At 41.8% G+C, this 12,718-nt stretch overlaps 1 protein-coding gene across 1 annotated transcript in view; it reads right to left on the bottom strand.

Moving 5' to 3' along the window:
- The window catches only part of THADA (THADA armadillo repeat containing), a 1,377,633-nt gene that overhangs the window by 1,248,335 nt on the left and 116,580 nt on the right, over window positions 1-12,718 (bottom strand). Inside the window, exon 12 of the mRNA XM_078649688.1 lies at window positions 9,366-10,057. Within this exon, the coding sequence (XP_078505814.1) occupies window positions 9,366-10,057 (692 nt within the window). The remainder of the gene's footprint in view (window positions 1-9,365; window positions 10,058-12,718) is intronic.

The following is a 12,718-nucleotide window of genomic DNA, read 5'->3' as shown; positions in this document are numbered from 1 at the left end:
ATGGTGACTTCCAGAGGATTTGTGGCAGGTGGGAGGCCGGGTACAACGTAATAGGTTAAAAAGTAGGTATACTTCCCAAAATAAAAAGACCACCGCTACCAAATTTAGACAAACCGTTTCAAGATGGCACCTGTCCTGAGTTTATTCCTCCTTTCGGGGTAAGAGAGGCAAAGACGTTTGAAAGGCAGTCAGAGCTTCACACTTCCTTGCTTGCAATTGAGTGTTAGTAGGTTTTGTGCTGTTGATCATAGAGGTTTTCCGCTGCCGCTTCTAGTTTTCACTCGCCTTTCCCTAAGATAGTCCCTTCGTTATTTTCGGTTCTTCCTTCAGGTTACCTTCCTTTTCTAAATTCAAATTGGGGCTGAACAGACTGTTTATTAACTCAATTTACATTTCTGTTATATTGAAATGCTAATCTACCTGGAGTCCATATTCTCTGGCATGCACTCCCTTGGGAGCTGCTCTTCCTCGCTTCCAGGGCGGTGAGTGGTGCATGTGTACACAAACTCTATTATGATCTACTGTGCTAACATATGTATCATAACCAATAATTTTGTTACAGCATTCCGACAAATAAGATCTTATCTTTGCTCCCTTTCCCAATCCTTTTCTCTTGTGTCCCCCAAGTCTAATGTGCTGCACTGACTTGTCACTTGCCATGCAGGTTTATTAGGCTACTGATAGGCACAGGCGCCATCTGTTTGCATTCTACACATAGGTGGTCTTGACAGTTTGCCACACAGGCTATGGGTGCAGAAGATGGATCCTTTGCGGGTCTCCCTCACAACTATTGAGGAAATTACACAATGCAACGACTTTAAGGAGATTTTTGCTTGACAGACAATCACGTGCAGAGTCCAGTTTGTTGATCCCCTTGGTGTTCGAAAAAAGTTAACTTCCTGCAACAAAAACACCCTCACATATTAGGGCCTATGACAATGAGACAAGGTGACCAAAAATGTGTTCCTTATGTCACCACAGTTCAACAACTGTGTGCTGAGGCAGCATGGACTGATGAAGGAGCAGGTGCTACCTTTAATAATATCTAGATGACAAACTTTCTTATTTTTTTATTTTCAAAAACCTTTATTGAAGATTTAGACACAGCAGTGGTACAGAGTTACACCATGGCAGAATAATATGCATCACAGTATAGATATCTAGCGGGCGGGATCTAGCGGGCATTAGGTCCCAGAATTCGGACAGTAGAGTCTGGAAACGGGAAGCATCATGCAACCAAAGGGAAACCTTTGGTGCGAGTGGGCGACCCCAGCAAATGGAAACCCTGCACCGCACAAGGACTAACAGCATATCAATCAGTCTGCGGGATGCATCTGGGCAAAATATGACAAAGCCTAAGAGGCAAATCAGAGGGTCGGGAGGGAGCGGAAATTAAGTGATGTCAGAAATAGCAGCGCATACCTCAACGCCAGAAAGCGAAGACCTTAGGGCATAGCCAGGTGTCTAGATGACAAACTTAAAGATACAGCTGACACTATGGTTGACCGCACCACTAATACTACTAAGTTAATTGATTCAGTTGTGCAAACTGATCAACAACTTTCCAATAGAACACGCAAGAAGAGAGGAGCAAGACGTAAACATTAATATGTTCCTAAAGCCACATTCACAACGCCAAATCACAATTCACCCTCAGAGGAGTAAATTCAAATTGGAGCAGTCAGGAAGTAATTTACTGCTGCGGTGAAGAAATGTAGAAGAAAGGAATATTTATGTATGTATTGTGGCCAATCGGGCTATTTTCTTCAGAACATGCAAGAGCTGTGCCTTTCTGGATTACATTCTGTTGAAAACAATGCACATTTCTTCCTGGACATGATACTTTATCTAGCCAGAAGGCCCTTGAAGTGTTAAAGCACAGTTGGATTACAGAGATTCAGAGGTAGTCTCTGAATAAATGGTATGCTCAGAGTCTATTTGGTTGATAAAGAAGAATCATTTAGAGCTTATCCTAGAAAACCTATGGCAAATGCTTCACTTTTAGAGATTCCATTCAGCAAGCAGGGTCACTGATAATGATTTATTTGATTGGCCATACAGTATTAGTTTCCATTGCTTGATGGGGCTTCATTTTCAATCATTTTAGGAACTACATGTTTCCAACTGCATAAGCTGTACATAAATTACAAGAAATGATTTTGTTTCCCTTCTCCTCACTAGAGTCTAAGAATTTGGCTTCAGAACACGAGCCAGAAGCTCCACTATAAGTCGTGGCAAACACAAGTGATCAAGTGACTATGAAAAATCTATTGTAATTTTGGCCCTTTAGGGTTTTTGTGTGTTTTGTGAAAAGAGTGCTCATCACCTTTCCCTTCAGGGGTCCTATGATTGTCATCAAACTATTTCTGAAAACCAAGAGTCCTAAGTGCCAAATTTAAGCCCTTACACAAAAAGAAGAGAAGGAACTCAAACAGTACATCTAGCCAATGGTTTTATGTGGCAACATACTTCCCTCCTGGAGCCCCCATCTTTTTTTGTATCCATATGTAATAGGAGAACTGTGCCCATGCGTGGACACCAAAGAGCTGTTAAATGCTGTAACCATAGAAGACAGATATCTTCTTCCCTCATATCGGTGCTTCTAGATCAGTTACATGCAGCGAGGTGGTTTAACAAACTTGATCTGAGGGGAGCTTACAGTCCTGTACTACTTCAAGAAGGCAATGAGTGAAGACTAGCTATAACATTAAATATGGGCACTATGAATATTTAGTGATGCCCTTGGCCTCAGTAATGCATCTACAGCATTCCACCACTTCATTAGTGATATCATGCAAAGTGTATTTGATCAGTATGTAGTAGTCTATCTAGATGAAACCTTTATTTTCTCCAAAACACACGCAGAACATGAAACGTGGGTTTACATAAACATTCTTTAAAAGTCAACATACCGAAATGAGTGTTTAAAACAGCATTTGTCACCTTAGGTTATGTGATCTCAGAAACTGGCATAAGCATGAATCCAGTTAAGATGGAAGCAATGAAGCAGTGTCCTGTGCCAACAAGTATGAAAGCGATCAAACGCTTTATAGGCTTTGCAAAATTATACAGCCAGTTTATACAACATTACCTGGAGAAGGCTAATCATCAAGTGCGTGGCTAGACCATAAAAATCTGGTCTTTTCGAAATGCATGAGGATGGAACACCATTGCCAGTAAATCATCGGAACAGCTCTGAAAAACCTGCTAGCTGCAGTGATTAGTTCTGCTTCCCAGACATACTTCTAAAAGAACTACAAAAGGCTCAAAAATAAACCTTAAGAATGCCTGAATGCACTCAACCCCGTAATAGCAGTCATGGTTTCTTAGGCAGATTATGTTTTTCAACTAAATACCTGCAAGACGTGATACTCCACTGATGTCATTGCACCCCTGTGGCAGGGCATCCTGGTAAGTAATAACTGGCAACTTAATGTCTTGTTTACTTTGGTGGTCTACCCTCCAACAGACAGAGCGAGGATATGTAAAAGCATGCATCACATTTATTCAAGTTAAATCCTCTAACGTAAAACTGATAGGATTAATACACCACTTCCTACTCCTTCACACGTTTAGTACACTATAACCATGGACTTTGTTGATCCTCCCTCATCCAAATTCTGTGATGACATTTTGGTAGTGACTGTCATTCATCAAGAGTATATTATGCCTTGAAAATCTTCTCCAACACCATAGTCTCTAGCCCAAAATTCCATGCAAAACATTGATCAACTCAATAAAGTGGGCTTGTATCAAATATATAGATCCTCTTTTTATACGGGTTTCCCCAAATTAGTATACACAAACCAAAAACAAATATAACATTTGAGGGGCTCAAGTTGAAATTACCTTAAGTACTTTTTTTTAACCATTCCCATAAATTTGTATAATTCATTTTTTTTTATTGTGCAGAACATCAGGCCAACAAGTTTCGCAATATTATGATAGCTTCCTCATGGCCACTAACATGTAAGAAGTATTTAATTTAAATTGCTAGAAGTGTGATCTTGAAATTTGGTCACAACACAGTGTGCTGTGCATGCATGGACTAAAAATAACATATGTAATGTTATCAGAGAAATACCTAGAAACAGTAACTGTTGAAGTGCCTTCAGACATTCTGTAGGACTCACACAAGTAAACCAACTTGTGTTTACCTGTGTGAATCCTACCGAATGCCTGAGATACTTCTATCACGAAGATGACTGGGTTTGATGGATTTCAACTGCAGAAATTATACATAGTAACTTGTTACACTGTTACACTGTTCCATCAAACCATCTCCATTTTTTCTTATTTGTTTTTCACCTGTGTGTGTTACCCATTGTCCTACCATCGAGTCCATTACCTTCTGCAAATGCTTTACTGTTTGAACATTCTATGCTTTGTGGTGTATTAGTGTTCTTTAAAGGGCTGCATGTTGGGGCAGTCATAAAAGGATTTTAAATAATGTTAGCCTCCATTTTCTATAATATAATCAAGATTTTCACCTGACTTGCACTAAAGCCACTTACAACATAGACGCACATAACTTACTGTGTCATTCTTACAAGATCAGGGACTCTGTATATATTTCCATTCGGTACTTACACCTCTCTGAGTATTTGCTCCATATTTTGCGAGACCTTTCTCAGTTTCGGCTGTAATCAATCCTCTGTCTGCCCAACTAACTTTACCAACGCACTGGCAAGTCCACCCTGTGTTTCGTTTCTCTCTTGAAGCCATATCTTCCTGGTGCTTCTTATACCTCTCGTCCCCTTCCCTAATGTAGTGTAAGGTAATAATATAGCCTTATAGCCCGCCGTAGCGGGCTATACCGGCTATTAAAGGCCCGTTGAATCGTTAAAGGCCCGAGCCGAAGGCGAGGGACTTTAACGAGACAGTGGGACTTTAATTGCCGGTATAGCCCTGCTACGAAGGGATATAAGGCTATTAGAACATTCTGACAATAGAGGGCAGAATGTTCTAACAAATTAAACAAAGGGTTCTCGAAGCTCGAGGGGATAAAAATCCCCTCGAGCTTCGAGAAGCCTTTGTAGAACATTGGAATGTTGCTCTGCGGGCCTTTACCGGCCCGTAGAAGCAGGGAGCACTCAATTGTCTGCAATGAAGCTCCCAACATTCCAATGCTCTAATAGTGAATAAGAAGTCTGTGAAATCTTTCATTTCATTTGTGTGCAGAATGGCGATTGTCCATTTAACATGCAAAGAGAATCTTGATTTCATTAAAAGACAACTGAGGCTAACATTATGCAATATAATTTTATTGCTGCCCCAACATGCTGCCCTTTAAAGAACACCAATACATCATAAAGCATAGAATGTCCAAACATTATAATCATTCAGTGCACATAGCCTTCATCCCTTTCTTTACTTTCTTTTGTTCTAAGACAAGTTGTAACAAAACGGTCTCTACCTGAAAACCTAGGAATTCCATATTTTGTGAAGGGATCATAACTGACTTCTCCACATTGATTATGAAGCCCATGCCCTATATTGTTACTACAGTCCACTTTAAGTGTTCTAAGAGCTCGACTCTGTCCTAGGACATGAGTAAAATGTCATCCAAAAAGGTACACCTCTTTTCCTCAGGAAGGTTACTACAGGACGCAGCCCCATGGTGAAACACCAAGGGGCTGAAGATAGTCCAAAAGGAAGACATAGAAACTAATAGAGGCTGCCCCCCAGGTGAAGCGGAGGAATTTTTGACTGTCTGTGTCAATAAGGATTGTGAAATATCCGTCCTTGAGGTCTAATTTTACTAACCAATCCTTTGATTGTAGAATGCCCCTTAAGAGATGGATTTTCCTAATCTTAAAATGCCTTTAGACTAAATAGAACTTCAAGTCCCTTAAAGGTATTAGTTAACGTCATCCATTGTCCTTTTTCTTCACTAAGAAAACAGTGCTCACAAAACCTCCTGTTCTTGTTGACTCTTGGAGATGGTGGAGATGGATCGAAGCTCCTTTGTAGCCTCCGGTCTTGTAATGAAATCAAAAGCACTACCGCATTAATTGTAAAGGTTAGGTTCAAGCTTTTCATCTTCGCCTCCCATCTAAACCAGGGGAACATTTTAGCGGTGGGGGTTCTGTCAGGCCTCAGCTGAAATCCTACAGAGATTCCACACTCAGATAGGAAATCAAGCACCTAGAGAGGCAAAGATGTGACTGGAAGGAGTAGGTAGGCAGTGGTGTGGTTGATAGAGTTGGAGTTGGTGGCCTCCAGTGGCAGTAGGGAGCCTGGGTTCAACACAATAAGGTGAAAATGTAGCTTCCTTCTCAAAACAAGAGGACCACCATTACCAATCCAATATGGCATCCGTCATGAATTTACTTCCTCTTCTGAGTTAGGAGTGGCACATATGCTTAAAAGGCAACTTGGACTTCACTTCCTTGCGTGGCAGATGAGTTGGCACCAGACGTTCACTAAGATAGCGCCTTTCTTACTTTTTGACCATTCCTTCATGTTCCATTTCTCTGCTAACTTTTTACCTCGCTGAACTCACCATTGATGTACCTTCTGTTTATGATGAAACGCTGATCAAGTACATACCTGGAGTCTGTATCTGGCATGCACCACCTGTGGCTCTGCTCATTCTCTAGGAGTGGCACATGTGTATGTATAAGATGTGCAAACTATTTTATGATCTACTATGCTGGCATATGTATGATAACCAAGAGTAATGCCCTGAGACAGAGAAGAGTCCAGTGTTTCTCCTTTTCTTATAAGTCTTATGTGCTGTACTGGTTAGGTCTCACCTACCTGACAGCTTATAGCGGTCTGTTTACGAAAACCCTTTTGAGGGCTATACCAAGAACCTATTGTGGGCTTAGATCCCATCCACTGTTTCCACTGGTAGGCTTTGCTTTAACTCTCATTTGCTTGCTTCTTATTCAACTATTTCCTTCCTCTTCTTGTGTTTGTTTTTCCCTTGGAGCATAACCATTTTACCATCCTTTTGAGTGACTGACTTGAATTCTATCATTATGCACACTTAGGAGCTGCTTCCTCCCTGCGCTCTCCATGTTACTTCCTCCTTTTTTCTGCTTGCTCCTCCAAGGCTTCTGCTACCCTTACCCACATGCTTTTATTGGTTTTTAAATTCTATTTTCTAACCTCTGGTTACCCCAATTTTCTCGCTTGTTCCCCAATACCGGCCTTCTAACTGTACAATGTCAGAAGTGGAGGTGTTTTTATTCAGTCATCAAACTTATGAAATAAACTCCACGGCTGGTGCAAGCAAATCGTAACACTGAACGTAGATGGGAAGTTATTGCACAGCGAGCTTGATTCTTGCTGTTCCAACTGCACTGGTAGTCTACTGATCTTTGAATAACAGTGTAGTACACTATTGCTTCATATGGCGGTGAAGACTTCAGAGGGTAGGGCTCCAGGTTGCTGTTATCCGAAGGGTCAACATTATAGTCCTGCCAAGGATCTTTAACCTTGTATGGCCTTACAGGATCATAGTAGGCACAAGACAATTTGGGCCACTGAAGTGGAGCCATTGTTGAGCCATTGCAACTTGAGGGTCCAGGAGCTCTCAAAGAACGACCAAACCCGAAGGCAAAAAAAACAATCTGATGTGGAATCTTTGTCCTAGTGCAGTGAGGGTTTTTGGTAGGGATCACAAGTTACCTTAAATTTGAAAAGTATATTTAAACAAAATAAAACCTTTCAATGTCCGCACCAAACACTAAACGGGAGTAGGTAAAGCATGTGATGTGAAGCTAGACATACTACAACGTGCTTTTATGAGTTACTAGGAAGTTAGGATCCTCCCAAAGCCACTCTGAAGCTGATGACATTTTTAGTGATGTACACAAACCTGTTACAGCAAATGGTTAGCCCTAAAGTGTAAACGCAAGAGCCCTTTTTAGGTCTCGCCCTGGAACAGGGACAGAGACTCTATAGCCGTCGGATGGCGGGGAATGAGGGACACAAAACTGGCACTATTTTTAGCAGTCGGATTTGGCTGCGTGAATGCGCACGTTCCGTCCTGCGCCGCCCTCCCATCCTACTGCGCATGCGCCGCCCTCCCAGCCTACCGCGCATAACACACACACACACACACACACGTCGCAGACAGACACTCGCTCACACACACACCCCCTCCCTCACAGTCACACACACGCACTCCAAGACACATACACACACGCACGCACACACATACACACACATACCCAGCCCGCCTCCCCCCCGCGCCTACATGCTCCTCTCCCTCCGCCCGCCCGCCGCTCAGCAACGCACTCACCGGCTTCCTCTCCTCAGCTGCAAGGCCCGGCAGCAGGACTCTTCTTCCCTCCTTCGGCACCGGGGCGCAGGGTAGGCTCCTGCCTGCTCCGGTGCTCCCTGCTCCCAACACGGCTCCAATCGCGGCTCTTCCGTGGGAGGCGGGGTAGGCTCCCGCCCTCCTACTTCCTGTTTCCGGGTGTCGCGCCGGCCTGCCTGACTTCCTGGTCGCAGGCCGGCAGAGTAACGAGGATGTTTTGCGGTATGTGTTTATTTATTTAATTATGCATTTTTATATAGCGCAGACTTTACCCGAAGGCGGTATTTATTTTTTTATGTATTTATGCATTTTTATATAGCGCGGACTTTACCCGAAGGCGGTATTTCTTTATTCATGTATTTATGCATTTTTATATAGCACGGACTTTACCCGAAGGCGGTAATGCTTGCCTTTAAATACTGCATAAATAATTTTAACAACAAATACTTTATATGTAGCTTTTTATGTACATAAGAAAACTATAGCATAAAGCAAAAAACATTGCCATTTACAATAATAATAGCTCAAAGTTAAATAATGCGAGACCTATTGCATTGCAAATGCTTGTTTTTACAGTGCCAAGAATCCACACAGCACGAGCCACATGAAGAGCAGCTAACTCTGCATGTCATGCATATCACTGTCACAACCTTTCTTGGTACTCCAATCCCAAACACTACAATTCCACATGACTCACCTAAACCCCTAATATATATCGCCAAAGGATTTACTATGATGCTCCACACACAGTTGGGAGCAACATAAATAGCAATTTGTGGTGAAGTGTGCTGCTTAACTACAAGGTCCAGGAGATTTCAATTAGCAGGCCACCAGCCAAACGCTTAACGAAGCTGGATGTGCAGACCTTTGTTTGTCTGGCAGTGCTTGAAGCAATTCTGGCATGTTTAGAACTAGACAGGACCACTTGAAGGGATTATTAAATATTTCACAATTTCCTCCTAAACCACTTTTTTTGTTATAGACATCTTCTAATTGCATGAATTAACTCATCCAAATATACAAACAAGCGTAAATATATTAATCATTGGCTGTTGAAATGCATGAAAAAATCAAATGCTAAAGATGTACTCACCAACATTAGTTACTGCTGAGGTATTTAGTATTTTCACCATGTAGCTTAAACTTTCAGGGCTACACTTCAGTAACTTGGGTAAGTAATAATCGATGATGTAAGTTGTTTGGAGCGGCTTTCCTTCACACAGTAAGAGAAGAAGAGGGGACACCCAGGTTTCATGCCACTGGTCAATCCAGCATTTTCCTTGCATGGCGACCCTGAGGTTATTCTTGTGGTTCACAAACATGGCTTCCAGAAGGTTACTTGCATATGGAGCAAATGACTGGTCACCCATCACGTCTAAGATCTGTGCTGGGATTGTTCTATCTATTGTAAGTATACTTTCAATGCCAACACAATCCACTAGACATGCAAGTGACGCATACTTCCCCTTAGTGTGCCATTCTAAACTCAGCAAGCTCTTCGTTAGCCTGGAAAAGAATGGGTCCAGTTTAATATCCAACGCATCCATGGTTGACATGTGTATTTGGAGGAGGTTTTTGAATACGACTTTTGTCTGATGCCGGACAGCATCTAATGGGTGTTCCCAGTGTGTGTAGACATATTCCAGAAAGGTGCCAAGAGTATCTGTATTTCCATTAAGACGACAGCGAAGGTCTTGGGAGCACTCATTAAGAACATCCAGTGCAGTGCTGGTCCACATGGCTAAGATTCTGGACACCAACATAGCTAGACAGGACTCTTTTAACCTATGAGAGAAATGTTTGTTTCAGATACAATTACAGACATATATAGAACAAACAGAACAAACATCAGCAATGTCCAGTGTCAAGCCATTTCATTTTTCTTTTTTAGTTCATTTTTTTTTTTTTTTAATATTTTTTATTTTACCTTTCACGAACGCACACATTTCTGAAAAAAAAAAAAAAAAAAAAAAAATAAAGGAATACAGCATTTTGCTCATACATTTGTTCCTCTTACAATGCAATCAAATAAATTCCAAATTGAAGCTATTTAACCACCAAAGGGGGAAAACATATATCATGTATCAAATTATATAATAAACATAGTCATATTACGTCAGTAATAAATAAATCAACCTATTCCTGTTCTCCATTTCTCCAACGGTCCCCATAACTTAATACCTCGTACTCTCCCACTCCTACCCTTTCTTGCATATATGTATTTTTCTAAATTATGTAAGGCGATGAGGTTTGATATCCATGTTTGCAGAGTCGGAGGATTCTTATCTAGCCATACCCTGGCTAACATTAATCTAAAAACAGCCGCTGCCATAAACAAAAACATTGCATCACCTGGGTCCGAATACTCATTTCCTGTATCCACGCCCAACATGATTAGGCCTACAGAAAAGGTTAACCTGATCCTTAATGACTTGGTTAAAAAGTTTTCAACATCCTTGATTAGTGTGTATAATTGAGGACAGGTAGCAAACATATGGACAATATCTGCCTCAGTAGAGTTGCACCTGGGGCACGTAGTACCTTCTGTACCCCCCCACTTCGCAATCCTGGCTGGGGTGTAATATAGCGAGAATAGCGTTTTGTAATGTTGGGATTGCAAGGGGGCGGAGCATAGGATAGACCGACCTAGCTCCAGTGAGTCGTTAAATGATTCAGTTGTGGCCTCAATCCTTTCCCCCCATTTGGCCCTATGTTTGTCTAGATCGTCAGGTCTATTCTTTGCCAGTGCAGCATATATTAGCCTAATGGAGTATTCCTCCCCTGTAGTTAGCCCTTCCATCAATTCCGTTGGCTGAAAGCCCAATGGACCTCCTTGTTTGTTCCTAAGGAAACTCCTAATCTGAAGGTACTTAAAGAAGTCCCTTCTGTTTATTTTATATGTTCTAACCAAATCATCAAATTGTATTATGCCCTCTGATTTGACTAAGTCCCCAACTTGCTGTATCCCTTTACCCTCCCATTCCGCCATAATTGCATCAGAAAAGATTTCTTCAGGGAATGATTTGTTTTTATAGACTCTGGTGTACCTATTAAATCTGCCCATACCAGTCTTCTTCAAAAAAATACTCCAGATTTTAAGTGCTGCCCTTAAGGTCTTATAGGTCTGCCTTCTAAGATACCCCAGATCCGTATAGTACAGGAACCCGTTATCAGTGTTTAGCCCTAAAACCATTGTATAGGTTTCATTTGACATGTTCGTGGCCTTTGATGCCCCACCACCTCCTCCGATTAATCCCTGCATGTACTGCAGTGCAGCAGCCAAGAAATATAATCTAAAATCTGGTGCACCCCACCCCCCTCTATCCCTTGGCAGGGAAATAAATTTATATGCCCTACGCGTTTTCCCTCTTGCCCAAATAAATCTATTGGCCAGGCTTTCCAACCTATTGAACCATTTGTTGTCAAAAATCAGAGGTATTGACCTAAATAGATATAAAAATTTAGGCAAGACCATCATTTTCAGCACATTTGTGGTTCCAACCAATGAAAGATGTAGATTGCTTATCCTTTCCAAGTCTTTTTTAACCTTAGCAAGCAGTGGTTCCATGTTGCGCTCTACTAATTCCTCCAATTTTACAGTAATATCAATCCCTAGATAGGTTGCATTGCTGACCACCCTACTATCTAGACTTGATGCAAACCTATTCAGAATGATCTGTGTTTTAGTTTTATTTAGGTTATAGCCTGAAATCAACCCAAACTCATGCGCCACTGCCTCTACTCCAACCATAGCCATATCCGGATTTGGAGTCAATATAGCCACGTCGTCCGCATAGGCCAGAATTTTCACAGTGCAGCCATTGAGTGACATGGACTGAATAGCCCGGTTTCCCTCCAATTTACGTAATAATGGCTCAATGTACAGAGCAAACAATAGTGGAGAGGATGGGCAGCCCTGACGAGTCCCCCGTTGTATATGTATTAAATCCGAATGCCCTCCGTTTACTCTGATTTTAACCACTGGGTCTCTATATAAAGCTTGTATGGCTCTTATATAACCTGACCCAATACCGCACCACTTCATAGTTTCCCATAGATAGTCCCAGGCGACCCTATCAAAAGCCTTCTCGGCATCTAAAAACAATGCTGAAAAAGGGTCGCCTGTGACATCTGCCACATCGATCGTAGTGATCAGCGTCCTAATGTGCTGAGTGGTACCCTTCCCGGGTATGAAACCGTGTTGTGACGGGCTCACCAAGTGCTCTATACAGCCTGCTAATCTCTTTGCCAACATTTTAGAATAGACCTTGCTATCTGAATTCATCAATGTGATGGGTCTGTAGGATCCAGGTAGGGATGCGGGCTTTCCTTTTTTGGCAATAACAATTAGGTCTGCCCCGCGCCAAGAATCTGGTGAAAGCCCACCTTGTTGTACATATACCATAACTTCAAACATATAAATCAAAAAACAGTCACGAAATACTT

This window comes from Lissotriton helveticus, chromosome 6 (assembly GCF_964261635.1).
Source record: "Lissotriton helveticus chromosome 6, aLisHel1.1, whole genome shotgun sequence".
NCBI lineage: Eukaryota > Metazoa > Chordata > Amphibia > Caudata > Salamandridae > Lissotriton > Lissotriton helveticus.
Note: the sequence above shows the minus strand (reverse complement) of the source record. Positions and strands in the feature narration are given on the sequence as shown.